Source organism: Bombus impatiens, unplaced genomic scaffold (genome assembly GCF_000188095.3).
Source record: "Bombus impatiens unplaced genomic scaffold, BIMP_2.2 scf_0248, whole genome shotgun sequence".
NCBI classification, from domain to species: domain Eukaryota; kingdom Metazoa; phylum Arthropoda; class Insecta; order Hymenoptera; family Apidae; genus Bombus; species Bombus impatiens.
Window position 1 is genome coordinate 1,129,830 of NT_176667.1, and position 18,573 is coordinate 1,148,402.

Below are 18,573 nucleotides of genomic sequence, written 5' to 3' on the forward strand. Positions count from 1 at the left end.
TGGTGTACGTCACCAGACGCGTGAATGCCTCCTCTTTTCTGACTCTCGTCTCTTTCGTCAACTTGTTCCTTTTACAATGGTAAAGAGATGCTGTGACGGGGGACACGTTCCGACAGCCGAGCAGATTCGAATCTCTAATTAATAGAATGCAGATTTATCCGTGTATTAAAGTCGTGCGAGATACGTACCGAAATCACATAGATGCGCCTGTAAGCCGCTTACGACCACTTGTACAACGACGGAAACCACTTTTCGAGATAAGTTGTAGATCTCTAATCTCTTGGTCTTTCTCTTTCCGGCCTCCCATCCGTACAGTTCCGTGCCCCTCTCCCATCGTCTCTTTCTCTCGTTAAACCACCAGCCCCGGATTAGGACCCTCTGCCGTTCGTCGAATATTCGTACAAGGATCGTGCCGGGTTTCGAGTTGTTACCAACTTTTTGCGAATCTACTGCTGCTAAATTCGCAGAAGGAAATAATACCGCGCGTTAATTAACGGACGGCGCTGTTTAATCGACGTGGTGACTCTCGTTTTCATGTCAGAGGCATAATTAGTGGAAGGGAGGAAAATATATTTACACGTTGGCATTCGACAAGTACGCGGCGATACTTCTCGCGTTTTAATAACGGATTAATATATGTATCAGCGAGGACACAAAGGTGCCGTCGGCGTTAGTTGGCCAGAGGAAGAGAGGAGAGTAAACTCGCGGAAATGCGAAGAGGGGATTTGATTTCCAACCCGTGGAAAGAAACCCTAGTCGTTACGTAATTAATTTCGCGGTACTGCGAGACTCGTTAAAAATTTGAACTGCCAGCCAATCATCGCCAACGGCGCGATACAAAAACACGGAATTTACTGAATTTGATTTTCTACCCTACATGCCTTTCGTATCGTTTAGCCCAAATTAATCGTACGCGAACCACACGCGTGCGAAATCGTTCGAACGTGTTTCCGTGTAAACTCGGAGCGCGATCGGAACGAAACTGCGCGACACGCGACAACTTCGTTAGAATGGCACGCGTACCTATCTTTCGCGAATTTGTTTTACGATTCGCGAGATGAAGATCGAACGACGAAACCAATTTCCGCGATACGAAAGGACGCGATACTTAAACGAGCGAAAAGACGCGGAATTGAGCCCGCAAGAGGATATCTCGGATACATACGCGCCGAAAACGCGCATCTCGTCACAGGATATGGGACGTCTGGGAAATGAATTCGCTACTTGGTCGGTGAATATGGTACTCCGTTAAGACTTCTACGTGGCTGGAATGCGTCGCGAAACAGAAGTGCACAGTGAGTGGCTGGCAACGTGCGCTATACATTTTATGACTCTATCGGAACCACGATGTCAGGCCGCCACCGCGTCGCGGAATAACTAGTCTGACTGGACGCAGCCAGTTTTCTCATCCCACTGCCATGTTCTTCGATACCTGAACAGGAATAACGTTCCCCTTAATAATCCGCATTAGTTAACAAGCTACTAAAAGCAGCACAATTAAAACAACGAACGCAGCCCGCTCGAGTATCCTCGGTGCAATCGGACTTGCTAATCTTCTAAAGGCAGAAATAACGATCGAATGGAGAACGAACGATAGTCGTTTATGTACGGTAGAGTTAATACGATGGTGCAAGGAGGAGGCGGTAAAGAACCCCGCAAATCCGTGTACCGAGCGAATTCAACGTGTGGTCGAAGTAGATTGGTCGAAGAGATCGGTAAAGTGGCCGGTGGTCTCGTGTTTCGTGAACTTTAATCAGACGGACCAAACTCTCTGTGTTTCGCTGCTACGTCGTACTTAATGGAGCCTGCCTATCCTGGCCCTAGTCGATGCCCGATATAGCCGGAAATCCGCGCAAAATCCCCCTAAACCGCAAGATAAAGTTGTACGCTCTATCGGGAGGGACGATGAACAACCACGTCACTTTGCGAGCCACGACCCGAAGCATCCCTGTACCTTCGATTTCGATTCATTCGCGGTCTAAGAATGCTTCGCGGACCCTTCCATTTCTACTACCGATTCGTTACCAGTTATTCCCTTCCTATAGAAGAGATTCGAATCTCGAAGGTTCTAAGGTGGGGAAATTGTAAAACCGTGATCTAACGCTTGCACAATCGTACGCCTAATGTAATTGAACCAGACACGCAGTTACCAGCTATACCCCAGGTTTCTAGAAACTACACGAAATACTATATATTGCCGAGAACATCTTGAAATTGGTGGAGAGTACGCCGAATGACCGGTACCTCGGTAAACTTTGATCAGTCGGGACCGAACTCTGCGCGCGTCTAATCCCACTAACTTAATGGCATCGTCTCTCTCTCTCTCTCTCTCTCTCTCTTTCCTGGTATTCGACGCGAATACCAACTCAAGCCCGAACGTCGTATCGTCAACTAGAAGTACATGTTGCGTCGGAAACTGATACGAGCCTCGCGGACCGCCAACAACCGTTCTATTCATCGTCAGAGTTCAGATATTTGGGATGAGTTATTACGAGCAAGTCGCAGGGCAGACCTATCATTCTACGGAATGCTCGCATCGCGCGAATCGAGTCGCCGATTCCGAAAAAGATCGCGGTCGTTTCTTTTCGAATTTGGGACAGCGAGTTTAAAAGCGTAGTAAGGTCGATCGAATTATATCGGCGTAGATACGAAGCGGACGAAAATAGCGGCAAGAAGAACGATTTATTGAACGAAGATACAAGGAATTAGTAAATTATAAGCTACTGCGATAGAAAATCCGTTAATTTTGACGACGCGGCAGCGGTCGACGATTACAGCGAGACCATTAGAAGGCAACAGTCGTGTAAGGGTCGTAGAGTGATAGCCACAGATCATTAAGTGACGCGACTTTGCACGAGACAGATCGAGAACTTGATCAAAATGGATCGCTCTATTCTTATTTGGTTCTCTGTTCAATATAGATTTACGCGATTTAAAATTTTTATCGTGGGCTTTTCGTCGCGGAAACGAAGATCTTTCGATATCAATGCAAGAGTTAAACGATGTACTTTCGTAATATAATTGCCGCCGAATTTTATTATATAGGGTATAATTACTCTTTAAACACCATGTACAATGCAATTTGCGAGCGTCGCTTTATCGTCGACGCCCTGATTCTCATTTTCGCCGATGGTCTGGGGTTTCAGAGCGTGGCGGGAGATATATTTTTCGATCGAACGAAACGGGAAAACGCGACACAGTCTATCGAGAACATAATTTACTTACTTTTGTTGATTATTGTTTGCGGTGGGCATGGGGGTCGGCACCCTCGGCGGCGGAACTGGTATCGCTTTTCTTCTTCCTCCACCTGTTTGATGTATGGTCGGAGTAACGCGTCCGGTCGGTGCTATCCGGCCAGCCGTTCGAGGTCTCTCTGTCCGTACTTCCATATCGTTTCTGGAAATAATACAAAATGTCGCGTTGTCAAGCCTGCAGAGATAAAACTTCAGGGATTCTTCTTTCTATTTTTTCTTTTTTTCTTTTCGTCTTTTTTCCGTCGGCTGATTTCCACGTGTGTACCCGTCGTCCTCTATACCGTCTGTACGGTGCACGTAGAGAAAAAGAAAGGAACGATCCAGAAATTGCGACGAGGAAACGAGTCACGTAAAAGGCAGTCGACAAAAAAAACGAAATTATTACGAGACGCATTAGTAACCGGGACACAAAAGTGCCATTTTCTCTTGTGCTCGCAAGGCCAGGCAGACATCACAGAGATTGCCGGTGAACTTCGAAAGAGCGATTCCGAAAGTCGCGTGCACAGCGTGCGGAGTACACAGAGGAGAGGCCCGTAAAAAGGAGACGGAAAAATCACGGGGACCGAGCGCGCGAGACAGGAACCGAATCCCTCGCTTTTCCGCGCGCTTTGTTCGTCACGTGCTTTCGCGAAATCCTATTCGACCTTTAAACGTTTTAATTATTTCCGAAACAATTTCCTCCGATATGCGGCTGCGGCCAAACAATACGCTGGTCTGCCTCGCGTGCTCGAATTTTTTTTATTTTACATCGCGAGCATACGTGCAATACCGTATCGCCACTTTCATAATCGCCGCTTTATTTAAACGTATCATTAATTCTCCGTTATTCTTTCAACCCTTGTGTTCCCACCTACGCGAATCCGCGGCAACAATGTGGCCTGTCCAATTATTTTTACAACTGCACAGGGTAAAAACAGCCGTGCGGGTTAAGCGAAACACGAATACCAGGCGGACGTGTGTTCCTAATTAAGCGCATGCCCTCGCTAATTTACCTCGATAAAAACGATAGAATCTAGTCTGGTGCTGGTACTCGAGCGTATCCCCGAGACGGTCGTCTGTTCGTGTGCGAATGCGTCGAACGCGTTGCATAGGACGCGCGTACGTGCACGTAGCATTTGCGTAACGGAATTTCAATTAATGATCTGCGTACGTCAGACTGCCGCGAGCCATTTCAATGAGCGCTTTCAACGTAGCCTGCCACCAAAGTGACGCCCGCGGTCTCTCCCCTTAACCCCTCTCTCGTGCTGGTTTTCTCCGTTTTCCGCCATTCCCCTCCCCTCCTTACGTTCATGTAACCTCGCCACCCTTAATTCGGTTCCAATCTTTCTTCTTTCTCTACCGCACGATTGACTGCGTCGCCAGTGTTCCCGTGATTCGCGTCGTAGTCTCGACGTTTGTATCGCGTTCGAGGTGGAAGGGTAACGTTTCGCGCAGAGAAGTCGGTACTTCCGCTGTAAGAAGAAAAAAAATAAGAGAGAAGTCGATCCCGAATTTCCATTCGACACACGGAAACTGGCGGGAGCAGGAGCCTTCGGTTGCACGACTCGTACGAGGAAACCAATTGAAGAAAGGACGACGTTCGAAGGTACTCGCGAACCTTCTCAAGCGTGACTCGAAATCACGGAGCATCAAAAGATCCTCGAGAGGAAAAGACGAGCAAGAAAAAGGGTTAAAGTTGCGCGCTGCGCACTTCCGAAGCCCCTCGGTGCAAAAAGTCGTGAATGCGTTCGGGAAAACATAATGTATAGCGAAGAGAAGCGGCAGGCACAGCGTTGAAGATGAGTCGAAAAAGGCAACTCCTTCAGGAAGCAAGCGGCGTGACGGATACTTGTACCCTCTCGTGGGATCCATTCTTCGAAATTCGTCGGTTCCGCAATCTGGCCGCTCTACCGGAAGAAGTGCGAGCTTCGTGAACTTCCGCGGAGCTCTTTCAACGGGATGCATATATCGTTAAGAAGGCGGAAGACACGAGAAAGACGATAGCTACTTCATTCGTTTTGCGAAGAACAATTCTAGAAGCTGATCGAAAAATGGATCAATTAAATATTAATCGTTCGAATTGGTGGCACGACGAGTAACCTGCTTGTAACAGGAGAACGAAAGGAAGCGAACTTCCTGCTACGAGCAGGATATTCCATTAACCATCGAGATGTAGTTTCTTCGACACGTGCCACCACTTGGATTCTAGCGATTCGTCGATCGTCTTCCGCTCGTCACGCGGATGAATCGTATTCGAAAGCGCAACGAAAATAATGCAATTGGCACGCGCATAAATCACGCGGAAAGGAAGACGCAAACAGGTGTGTCCGTTCAGCCGGAGACCTACGTCCCCGCGCGCCTCGGCGTCGGTACAATCGCAGTATCGACTCTCTGTAGCGACAATTCAACTGTCAGGACAATCGAATCAACGAAGGCTCCGATGCGCGATACCTCCGCGACACGCTTCGATGAACTGTACCGTACGCGTACACAATGAGCTCATTAAGCCTGAATGCGATTCAATTATGCGGGCCAATCAATGTAAATTCTCATCTGGACGTCTTCGAAATGATCCTGCGTTCCGACGAAAAGCTCGTGGAGTATACGCGTACGTGGTGTTAACCGTGATGAACCGCGAATCAAAGGACAAGAGATGATCCGCGAAAATGACAACGGCCGATATCGACTTTCAATGGAGACCAGTCAGTCCCAAGTCGAGATTATCGTTTTTAATCACCGACCCACCGCAACCCCTCTTGTTCTTATTCAGCGTCCTCGACGCATCGCCTCGTTCGATGCCTCGTTTCACCCGTCTAACTCGACCGAACGACCTGTCGAAAGAGGAGAACGAGCAACAACCCCTTTCGCGTTCCCAACAACGAAACGTTTCGGCGTAAACAGAAACAGGATATCCCGCGAAAGAAGCCTCGCAGCGATCCGCGAGGCTCACCCTCCTTGATACCCATCGCGGGGGAGGACACAATCGAAGCGAGAAAAGGACACGGTTCGCGCAATCTCTCGAGCGTAGTGCAACATTGTTGTCACGGATGCTTTGCTCTCTCACAAAGAATAGAGATGGAGCAGCAGAATGCTGTTGGGTACGATCATTATTTCTCGATGTATAGCGTAGCGAGTCGGGAACTCCGAGAAGACAATGCACGTAGGCAAGTTGGTTAAAATATGCAGCCCCCGGCGTGCGTGGATTCGCGCGTTTTGCGTGTCTACGTGTATCAACGAACGCCCGAGCACGTCTAGAAGAGGGTGAGCAGGGTGAGAGGAGACGGAAAGCGGAGTCGCGAGGCTCGTATGTATTCGCGAATAAACGCGAACGCGTACACGACGTCGTGTACACAGGTGGAAAGAAAAAAAAATCCTGTCGCTGGTCGACACGGCGAGACGAGGGCTCGATGAGGGAGAGAAGGTCAGAGGAAAAGAAAGAGGGGCTGGAAGCGAGAAAGGGAGGCGAAAACAAACTCCTGCCACGGTAGAGCTGCGCACAATGAAGGCATCTGCTTAGCAAATTGCGAAAAATAATCACGTTTACCCGGGATTCGAGTATGCGAACAGAGGCATCTCGAAAGCTGTCGTATCCGTATAACACAATAACACCTACTCGAGAGTCGACAAATGCGTTGAGAGAGAGAGAGAGAGAGAGAGAGAGAGAGAGAAAGGCAGAGAGAAGTCCAAGCTACCCCTAGATACGAGGCTATAAGGGAAAACACACTTGTTGAAAATACACGGGACGCGGAAAGAAAGAGAGAAAAAATAAAGCGACGTATTTCTACCAGCATACGGACGAAAACAATGTATCGCATTGCGAAGGTACGAAAGTTGGTGGTGTTGAATCCAGCCGGGCTCGCGATGCCCCAGACGCGTCCTCCCTCTTACGACGAAGCCAGGATCTCTTTCTCGCCACCTGGCTCCTCGTTCGCGAGGCGATGAATACACGCCACCTGGTCGACGATATCGCGTTTTCTTCCCAACCTCGCGACACGATCGCTCCTGAATCCATTTCCGCGGCAGTAATTATTTTTACGGTATATTAAGTCGGCGAGAAAGTTGCGCGTTATTGAAATTATGGAAATCGTGCAGCTTGTATTCATGGTTTCACGCTTCCGCTCACACAGCCTCCGCACGCACAGAGTACACCGCTCCGGGACGAATCCACCAACACGCATTACTATCTATCCTTGTAATTTCATGAAATATTTCGTGTTCAGCCGTATCCTCGTTCCAGTCTTTTACACATCCCGCCAATCCTGTTATCCTGATTCGCGTATCGAACCTTTTCATTCAAGTCTTCCAGCCTCGTCGCGTTACTCTCACACCTGGTGCGCCATGCATTCTAAAATCCATCTAGTCTGTTATCTCCACTCCATCGTGTACACCGCGTCGACGAGATTTATTCGTATTTCGCCATATTTCTCGTACAATGGCCAACACACAACACCGAATCGATCGATTAATTCCGCTCAATGGAACAGTAACGAAGCGATCGGTGTCACGCGTCAAGCTGTTCGCGCCATTTGTTACGACCGCGATCGCGCGAATGATTCTCTAAGCGGAATCCAGGAAGACGTCGGACAGAGAAAAAATATTTCCTTGTTCGCGAGCTCGTTACGGAGCCATCTGAAAATTTATCGACGCTATTTACACTGCTACAACATCGAGGATCTGTCGATTCCTATTAATCATCGACGCAGCGGTACACAGCTCTGTGCAACGGTTCGACTAAAACGCATACAGGAGTTTCTCATCTCGTGACGTGGTCAGCACATGTGACTAGTCCCGTTCTGTTCTCATGGCAATCCCGTATCGAAAATATCACGTGCTCGACACACTGCTGCGACTGACCCTCTCTCCGTGTTCTTCCAACGATCGCATTGTAGCGCATGACGGATCGTGATCGCCGCGAATCATGACAGAATTAGTATATCCAATGTTCGGACGGTTGCGATCTTGATAGCGGCTACGTGTAAAGTTTTCAAATCGATGGAACTCGTGGTAAATGTACGCATTTCGACGATACATTTTAGGTAAGAATAGAAAGAAATCTCGTGGAATACCAGTGATATCGAAACAACGTCCGCGCGTTTCCAACGTTTACAGTGGAATGTTGTAGCGTATAAATTTGTACAAAAAGGTCAAACGATGAACGTCGATGAAAACGTTATTTGCTCGGACCGGAAAATTCGTGGCAATCGTTTAAATTAACATGAGTTTCGGAATAATTTGACCGATGTTTTGGGAACAGGGCAAACAAGCTGCGACAATATTTGCACGCAAACGTGATTTAGTCGATGTTTGTTTAGATGTATAAACGATCTATGTATCACTTTCACGAGGATGGAGGAGGACAGGCGGACTTTATAAATCCGGGACAAATTAGTTTATCTTTGTGTCGGTGTTTAGCAGACGCTAAAAAGCAGTCGGGCCACCCAGATGCGAAAGGTTGCGCTAAAAATACAGCTCGTTTCTCATCGCGACACCCTTGCGCCTCGTGCTCTTTCGTTCGCCGGTCGTTTTTAAAATCACGCCACGGTTCGAACCGCCAAACGAATTTTTCGGAATGATGTTATATAAAACTACCCCCGCTCCGCGCCGTGGAAAAACGAGCGTTTCGATGCCCGTCCGGCCGATATTTTTTCCCAGTGAAAGACAATACCGTTGTCGATTAATTTTCAATAAATTTGCCTGCTCCGGTGCTGGCAAAACGATGAATTCTAAAATCGGTTGTCGGTGAATTTTTTACGGGGAATAGTCGGCGCACGCAGCAAACCGTCTGACGAGAGAAAGAGAGAATTCGTGTTTACCCTGCGATGCGTTTCGTTCGCATCGACGAAAGGTCCACACGCTAACGATGGAAAAAAACAAGGTAAAGAAGTAATTTACCGGCAACCAGGAAAAATTTGCCGGCGTGCGTTCGCTACTCGTGCATTTTTTAGGAGGGAATTTTTTTCACCAACCACTCGGCTGCAGACAGTGCGCGTTAGACTATAGCAGTTCGAAACGCTCGCACAGGGAAAGCACCGGCCACGCTCGTAAAACAACAGCCAGGCTAGATTTCGACGTCGTCGAATAAACATTTTAATAAACGCCCGACCGACCAGCGGCAACCTGCAGAAAGAAAAAAAGGGAGAATTCTCGGGCTGAACATGCCCCAACTATCTCGATGCCCCTAATACCGTGCGCGAAAGCGGGATTTCCATCTTTTTATTCGTATCGGTACGAAGGTCGCCGCGATTAATTTCGTCCCTCGACGGCACGCGATATTTTACCCTCGTTCCACGAAGAAAAAGTCTAACTTTAAGCTCGATCGCATGCACTCGTAACGCACCGTCGTGTCGAGTTCCTCTCGTCTAGTACACGATACGATACGACACGCACGACTGTGTTTCGTCACAGATGTTCGCACGCTGATACGTTATCCGTTCTAAACGCGGTTCGAAATCCTCTCGTTCATCGATCAAGATCTCATTCTTTTTCACTAACGTTTGTTCGAATCAAACAGCCATATTGGCTCTCGTCCGTCGGCACGAATGTCGCCAAGTATCCAATACGCGGTCATGATTGATGTTGTTTGTCGTCGAAGCAGGGGAGCACGCGGAACCGCTTGAATCACTTAATCCTCGGTATCAAGGATTCTATCTCTCGGAGAGCAAGAGACAAAAGAACGAAATCGATCGTTGAACCGTACGAAGCACGGACCTATAGATTTTACAGCCGTAGAACGTACGGAGGTACGATAAGTGGGACATATGGCAGGCAAATACGAGTGCAGCAAAAACAAATAGGTGTCTCTTCCCTAGCCCCTGACGATCTTTCAGTCCCCCTTTAACGACGCGGTCGCAGTACACGCGACAATGCCGGGGTTAATGAAAGACGTAGGTGCTAGTTATGGATGCCATAACTCAGCTGATGGGGCGCCGTAACATCGCCAAAATCAGCCTCTGTACTCTCAGTCACGGCCTATCCATCCCCCTATATATGTGTGTGTACGCGTGTATGACTTCTGACTCACAGCCTGTGGGGGTCCATCGGGGTGCGAAAAATAGAGAACGGGGGTGGCCGGGTACAAAAGCAAGGAGGCATTTCCCTGATAGACGAGCGCGAGCGAAATTGCTAATCGCATACACTGCTACGCCCGTGGGCATTCATTCGTTCAAATAATGAAAAATGGCGCACCGGCCAACCCGATAGGAATACCGTTTCGTGTTCTGTCGCGTGTCGATCACGATTGTTCCGAGGCTGTCATGCGCGTTTCTCTTTGCTCGCGCGAATCGCCGTTTCGATTACCAAAAACTCGTCACCTACCGCCCTTAATCTCTCCCACCTTCGGCTCTTGCCACTCACTTTGCCTCGACCCCTTTGCAACGTGTCTTGGGGTCGCGCAATTAATCTGCATTCATGAAAAACGGACTGCCCTTGGCATTTAGAAGCCGCTCGGAATATATAGTGTGTATATACATATACTATATCGGTATATATCACGGAGAAGATGGGGACGACTGGCAACGACTAGCAGCGAGCATCTTAATTTAATTAATTAACGAGATGCCGGAAGTAGCCAGGTTTCTTCTTCGACTTCTTCTTTGTTATATTCGTCTCCGCGTGCCGCCCTTCGAGGAGTCTCGCTGCAATTCCTGCTAATGAAGACCCACGCGTCCTAAAGCGCAAACAATAAACAGTACCACTTAACTCAAAGCACGCAACAGACACCAGGCCGTTTTTCCTTCTTCACCACCTTCCCTCTACGGTATTCGCTCGCACCATCCTGCAAAAGGAGCTCCGCTTCCCCTCAGGCGCGCCTGTTACCGCTCGGCTAGACTACTGAATCTAGCCTGAAAACAGGATACACGCGACACGCTTCCGTCGTTTTTCCGTTTCGCCTACCTTTTATAATATTTTCCCTCTACCCTTTTTCCCCTTTTTCACCCCGGCGCCCCTCGTACTGGCTAAAACACCGCGCTTTTCGTTTCGACTCGCAGCCTGTTTTGCTCGCGAGCATTGCTGCTCGCCATGCCGTCGTCTTTGCCAGCTTAAGAATTAGCGATGCTCGCTTAACCATCTGCCACGACTATCACGAGTCGCGTTTCTTCCGGCTTGTCGGGCACGTTCTGTTTAAAAGCTCGACTTAATTAGAAAGCGCGCGTACGAGCGTGCGAATATCTTTTTAAATTATCTCCTCTTCCAGTGAAACGCGTTACGCGCCGTGCTCGTCGCTTTCGCGTTTGAAAACCAACCAACCGGTGAGAATGGAATCAAAAAAGCTTCGAACCGATGCCATCCAGGGAATAACGAATCGGTCACGACACAGAATATACCAATCCGCGACTGTTTTTCTCGCTTGTCGAAAGGCCGAGGAACGTCCGGATTAGAAAGAACAGACCGATGAGCAATAAGAGAAACAAGTCTTTGATCGCTCTCAACAGGTTCCAGCCGGATCACGAATCCCTTTGTGTCAAAAATGTCTAATCGCATTTCAGTCAACCTCCGACCATTGAACGATTCGACCCAATCCTGCCGTCGTTCCTGCTCCTCCGCTCGATTATATTTTTTGCTTTCGGTCGTGGATCACCGGCCAAGTCGAATCGTCTTTCTCGGTTCTCTATTGCTAATCGATGTGTCGTAATTGATGTATTATTCTAAAATTTGATCGCCGCTCTGCGTCTTTCATATCTCTCTGTGCGCATATAAATTTGGGTATTTGAATATTTAAGAAACGAAGGATTAACGGTAAGAATTCCAAAGGTGGCCTTAATCCTAGTATCTTTTTCTAATGTCTGACTTTCGTCTCCTCTTCGTTACAGAAAACTTGACGTGTTAATCTAGCCGAAACTGCGACTTACGGCGGACGTCGTCCACAAAATGGTCCACCGTATTTTACATCGTTGCATCGAATATCGATCGGTGCGGAGTCACTAAGCCTCCTTTAACCGGCGCTGTCCATGGAGATCAGAATGCTACAGAGCTCCGCGTTGCATTTAATCACGACGTCGCCCATTACCTCATCGCATTATGACTCTATCGTCGCAGACCGTGCGGAGCATGAACCGCGTATGCTCACGCACGGTTCGCCCTGCTCCAACGCACACGCAAACACGGCCTTGTGCTCGCACGAGTCTTTACAAGCGGGTCGCATAAATTTAGCGAGACGCGCGTCTCGTCTTTCCGGCGTCATAGGAACTGCGGCATCATAGCCCACGGCGTTCATTAAGATATAAATTGAAGATAATCGAAGATAATTTAATCGCGTTTCTTTCCTCGCGATCCATTTGCGCGTCGCGTAAAATACATTTGATCCGTTTGAGAACGTTCGCGGCTTCCTGACCGGGATCTCATATTTTTTGGAAGAATATTTTTATATGATCCGTTAATAACGTTGAAACCGTTTTTATTAGACTTCCCTTTACGTCACGCGCAACGCTATAACGATTCGAACGTTTGAATATTTGACAATCTACATTTATAAAGCGTCGAAAATCGTAACTGAAATCGAGGTAACAGATCTGAAATAATAGATTTTTCGGGTCGTCTGAATCGATTTCCTTAAATTACACGCGTCAAAATAGACAATTCAAAATAAGCAGAAGCCTCAATCAGAATTTTCAGTCGTAACGGTAAAACGAGACCGACGAAGAACAACATCCAAATAATCGGCGATATACTGCATCCAGACTAATATCGTTCCAGAATTAGACACGCTCCAAGGGATTCCCGTGCAGAAATCTGTCCGGCCATCTGGCAGGTATTATTAGATAGATGCAGCAAAAGCATCCCGTAGCTAATCAAGGGTATTTACTATTTGATTAACCAATAACAGAGGCGACAGCGATATATAGGTGCGGCTACTCATCGATTCCAGACACCCTCTCCCTCGGTCGCGCAATTCTCGCGGACACGTCTGTCGCGTACTTTGGTCGTCCAGTCGTTTGGATATTCCCGATCGTTTGAAAGATCGGGATTCGAACGACGAACTGGAAAGTCATACGCGACGCGAATGGGAAATCACTGGCGGGGATTATCTAGGAAAAGCAAACGGACGCGCGAGCAAGACGTTGAAATGTAACCGGCGATTGGTGAACCTACGAGTGTACCACGATTATTTTCCTTCGTTAGATATTAACTCCGAAATAATCCGGGATAAGTGGAAAATATCTCTTTTATTCCCCCGCGCTGACTGAAAAGTAATAAAACTGGATTACCCGGCGAGTCCTCGCGGAGCCCTTCCCAGGTCGAATCTCGTCCCTTTCAGAAGGGAAAATGGATTTTATAGTTGCGAGGGGGGGCAAGAACGGCTGACTCGCTGACTGACTGACTGATATCGAACCTTCCATCGGTCGACTCGAGTTCTTATACACAGCCGCCAGTCCGAACCGAAGTAATAATAAACAGTTTATCTGTCTGTCGAGTCTAAGCGGATTATCGGCGCTCCCCCATCCTATAACGGGTAACGCGAGACGAACGATACGCAAGACACGACCCTTATCTATTATCATCATCCTTCTTCGCATCGGTCCACTCCTTTCCTCTGCTTCTTCCGCTTTTAATCTCTCCCTACCCTCTGTCCCCTTTTCTCGGTACGTGTCAGCTGCCGGAGAATATATGCGTCACACAGCGACGATACGCACGATTTCTGAATATTCATAGGCGACGCTTCGTCACCCTGACGCTTCCCTCGCGTAATCAATGCCCCAATCCTTTCGATTTATCGGACCGATTCAAAGGAACCGCAAATATGAGTAGACTCTTGCACCGTTTCACCCAGCTGATTCTCCGTCTCGACGAAGAGATTCGATAAAAAAGTTGGCGATGCGTATTGCTCGATACTGCGTTTCGAACAGCGAATTAAGCGCGAAGAAAGTCGACTGTATGGCAATTACCAAATAGAGAAAAAGCTAGGGATCAGCAGACGGAAAATGGGGAGCGTGAGCATCGCGTCGGGTGGAAATTCACGATTAAAATCCCAACGGTAGCATTACCGGGTGAAAATGGGTAGAGGAACGTGGTTCGAGGGTGCTGGTGGACTCATGTGTTCGAACGTTGGTCGCGTTTAAACCTCGATCTGCATTTAAATTGGCCTCCATGCCGATTCACGCGCTTCTATACATTGCCATGTTTTCCTACGTTACGAGTTCGACCATTTTATTGTCGTTTCAACCCTTTCCGGTTAGGTTACCGTCCTAAGCCCTCCATTACCTTCGATTCCCTGCCCATTTCCTTGGGCTTAATTAATTATTCATTTATTCGCGGATCTCTTTTAACCAGTCGCCGAAGAGGACGAAAGTCGAGCGTACGCGTTCCATCAATTATATTTTAACGAGAATGGGCTATAAACGGCGGATTGCAACGACGAAAAAAGGAGAAGTCAGGAAACATAATTTTAACGAGGAAATCAACCTCGTGTGAATCTCTCGCAAATTAACAACAAAGGGGCTAATAAAATGAATAATCGGTGCTTAACATAATGAACGAACGAAATTGCATAATTAATTTCCTACCCCGAAAACAGAGGCGAGCGTGTGTGTACGTGTGCGGACAGAGAGAATTCAGCGTGTTCTGGTGGTGATAGAAAATCCGGTGTCTGGCGCTATCCGAAACAGAGTTTCGGCAATGGACGGTTAGCAACAGAGAGGTTCCCGGTTTGTTTTTCCTGAACGTCTCTTTTCCATCCACAGAGGAAAAAGTTCCTGACTAGCTTAACGTTCGAGGATGTCGTTCAACGTTGTCAAAGCTTGCTACTACATCGACTGAATTAATAAATTCATATCGTCGTCTATGAAACGAACCTCGACGATATCTATCCTGGCCTATTTTTACTTCCTCGAGACTCTTCAGTCTAGATGAAATACATCGTACAAGGCTGCTAACATTCAAATAAAACGAACGTTAAAAGGGTCTAGCTTCAGACGTAGAGTCGGAATCATGGAAATTAAACGAGATAGTCTCTCTTCAACTCGAATAGCCGGGTAAATTACTCGACATTTTTTCAAAGCATTCTCGTTAACCTAGTTGCAGCATACAAGTTGTTGGTATAAAATATACAATCTTCTGTAAAAGAAAAAAGAATCCAGACTCCGCCGGAAAGATCCAAATAACGACGCGAAGAAGAATAATGCCACTCATTTCTCAAGACTCTCTCTCTTATTCTCTCTCTCTCTCTCTTTCTCTATCTATCCATCTCTTTCCCTTTATCTCTGGTGGGGATTGATTATCACGAGCCAAGAAGCGTTATTATTGCTCTCATCTGACGAGAAGCATTTGGTCGGACATCGAGTGACGAACAAGGGCTGAAAAGCACGAAGAGGAAGCCGAACAAGGTGACGAGAACTTAAGTCGTGTGATGGAGACTCCGAAGGAGTAGCGGGGGCCTGATGATTACAGAGATCAAAGCAAGCAATCACTAGACAACGAGAGGAGACTGCTGAAACGAGGGTGGAACTATGTGGTGCGGTTGAAATTTGTGACAGTGTCTCCTCGTGAGCTTTGCTGTTCTACCCCTATCCCTCTGTCTCCCTGTGCTTACACCTGCGTATCTCAGCTCTCTCGTATCTCTGCCGGTCACTAAACATTATCCTGAATTAGCACGGAACTGGTAGCCGGTGACTCGTCATCAGAGAACCATCCGTTGTTACACAGTCAGCGTTGGTATCGTCGTCTCCCGTACGCTTACACACAGACACTCCCTTCGACGCGATTCAAGTACATCCTTGAGACGCTACGTAACTGCACCGAGAGTTCTTCCGCACCTCTTTTCGCTTCCTTCCTTTCCTCTAGTTCGTGTCTCGTCTTTCGACTGTGATCCACATTCTACTCGCCTTATGCTCGGCTTAACGTTTTCGTCGAATATCGCGCAACGGGATTCAACAGCGGAAAGACCGCGTCGACGCCTATATAGCGGCTCTTACGTCAAGGCCATGTAAATCTTGAAAGGAAGAAACTCGAGTCTTACCGTGCCTCGTACATAGAAAAATTGCTAAGTTTCGCGAACGAAAGCAAAAGAGTCGTCGTTGAATGTAGCGTTGCGAAAAGTTTCGCGCCCTTTCGTACGGCACGACTGTTTCCAGATAAAATCTTGTTTGCGACGGTATTTAGTAGAAAGGACGGGTAACGAGGTAAAATCATAAAAGGACGAGGGAGGGACGAGCCGGTAGGGCAATGTATTACGTCCAACTTTCGCGACGTTTTAATTGGCCGAAAGTATGGGCCGAGACGGTTCCTTGCCCGATCCAGCAGGTAAAGAGAGTTACGATTTCAAATATCTCGCCACGCTGCAGTCCCGTGTCTGATCAAAGCCGAACGGAATAAGCGTCTTCTCCGGTTTCCTTCGAGAAAATATTCACAAAGAAGGAACGAAGATAACGAAGTACACGAGAGACGCGAGAAACTTAGAGGATGGAAAAGAGGTACGAGAGCCGGAAAATAGCCAGAAAATAAGAGAGAAAGAAAATATGGACTGTCGGTAGGCGAAAATCTTGAAACATAACGAATACTTCGAAAGAGCGAAAGATAAATTCCGAAAATGTTCCAAGGAAAATCTTAGAGAACCTTCCTTCCGTTCGATAAACCACGTGCACGTGTTAATCCTCTCTTCTCCTCTCTTCTATCTATATCATGTATATTGAACTCAAATTTTTAATATAGAATTCCAAAGTTGTATTACACTCGCGCTGATTTCCCCAGACGTCATTTGCCCTTAGAGGAAAACGCGGTTTCGCGGCCGGCGTTGAAAAAACGCATTGGAACGTGTGGGGATTTAAGAACCGTCGCAAACGATCCTCCACTTTGCCGACTGAATAAATCTCCCTGATACACATATACACGCATACGTATACATATCGCGATTTCCAACAGGAAAGTAAGACCTTCGTCAACTTTCGAATCAGCCGGTCTTCCATTATACCACTGTCGTGTCTTACTCCCGTGTAGGGAATCAAACTTATCACGCGCTCCGTCTATATTTATAGCGTGGTATTTCTCTCTGCCGCGGTGGGAAAGAATCGCGATAAATAACCAGGCCAACAAAGGGAACACCGAATTAGTAAGACGACCAGAACCGACTCCACGTCGCTCGACTATGTCAGCCTGTATTTCAAAAGTAAGATCCTTAGCGTTGTCGAGTGCGACAGGGGGTGGACCGTCTACAGAAATTACGGGGTTTGATGAAGGCATGTATAACATTCCCGCGTACGCGATCCTGCCGCGCGTTTTATCTGCGTGTCGGTGTGCATCGTGCGAACGTGTAGCTGCTCGTAGCCACGGTATACAGAAGCGTAGCTCAACGTACCTACGCACAGGTTTATAAACGCGCGAAACACGACGTTAGCATTAACTCATGCCTCGTTAAATCGTGCCGCTAACGTGCTCCGCAGAAACGATGCAAGCGAACGGGGAATGCTAAGGAAACACGTGGCATAGTAGCAAGGGGCGTAGAATTGATCCGAACAGTGCATGGGGATTTTAAGGGGGATAAAGTCGAGTTGATCGGCTCGTTCCCGCGAATCATGCGAATATAACGTCGTCGTAACGACAGACGCGCGGGCAACGACGACGTACGTCGTACGTCACCATCGGGGTGTACGTACACCTCGCGTCTTTACACCTAAGCAGAATTACGCTTGTTGCGTCGTCTCGTCGTTTGCCGATCTCTGTCGTTTGTTGCAGAGAAAGAGAAACAAATCACCGTTGTCGATCCTCGTAGATGTAAAAAGTACGACGGTCCGGTAACGGCGGCGTCGTTACGATTACACCTCGTCGTTCCAATATCTACGCGCCAGCTACAAAGTAGTCTTTATTGCCACTAAAATGGCGCGATATTCTCGCATCCTCCTCGGCCTTATGGCCCAATAAATTCCTCGGTATCGGCTGTCGCATACGGAACGTCGTGCCTTCGTTATCGTCGCGGAATGTCCAACTGTTTGAAATTTACGACCCCCCGTGTGCTCGTCGTGTATTTCCTAGCGGGTCTAGCGAGAAATTCGAAATTCAGCGCCGTTCGGATGAATCATCGCGAACGACCACGGTGATAAAATAAGAAACGCGGAGGGGCATCGATTGAAGGATTCGAAGGCTCGTGTAGGACGTAAAGGGACGTAACGCCGTGTCGATAGGAACGACGACTTCGAACCCCGTGACAAAGCGCGGCAACCCCTGTGGGAGCTCCTTGTTGGTTGTTGCAGCAACGAACAAATATGAAATATTGATGACTAGCGTTGCAGCTGGGTAACGTCACTCCGTTCATTTGCCGGCGATGACGACTTCGACGTATCGTCGCATAAATATGCACCGCTACCGTCACGATCGTATTCCCGACGCGCCGCGCGACGATCATCGGCTCGCG

General features: G+C 47.8%; 1 protein-coding gene across 1 annotated transcript in view; it reads right to left on the bottom strand.

Annotated features, from left to right (window-relative positions):
• The window catches only part of LOC100745168, a 270,561-nt gene that overhangs the window by 224,598 nt on the left and 27,390 nt on the right, over window positions 1–18,573 (bottom strand). Inside the window, exon 2 of the mRNA XM_024366882.2 lies at window positions 3,226–3,396. Within this exon, the coding sequence (XP_024222650.1) occupies window positions 3,226–3,389 (164 nt within the window). The 5' untranslated portion in view covers window positions 3,390–3,396. The remainder of the gene's footprint in view (window positions 1–3,225; window positions 3,397–18,573) is intronic.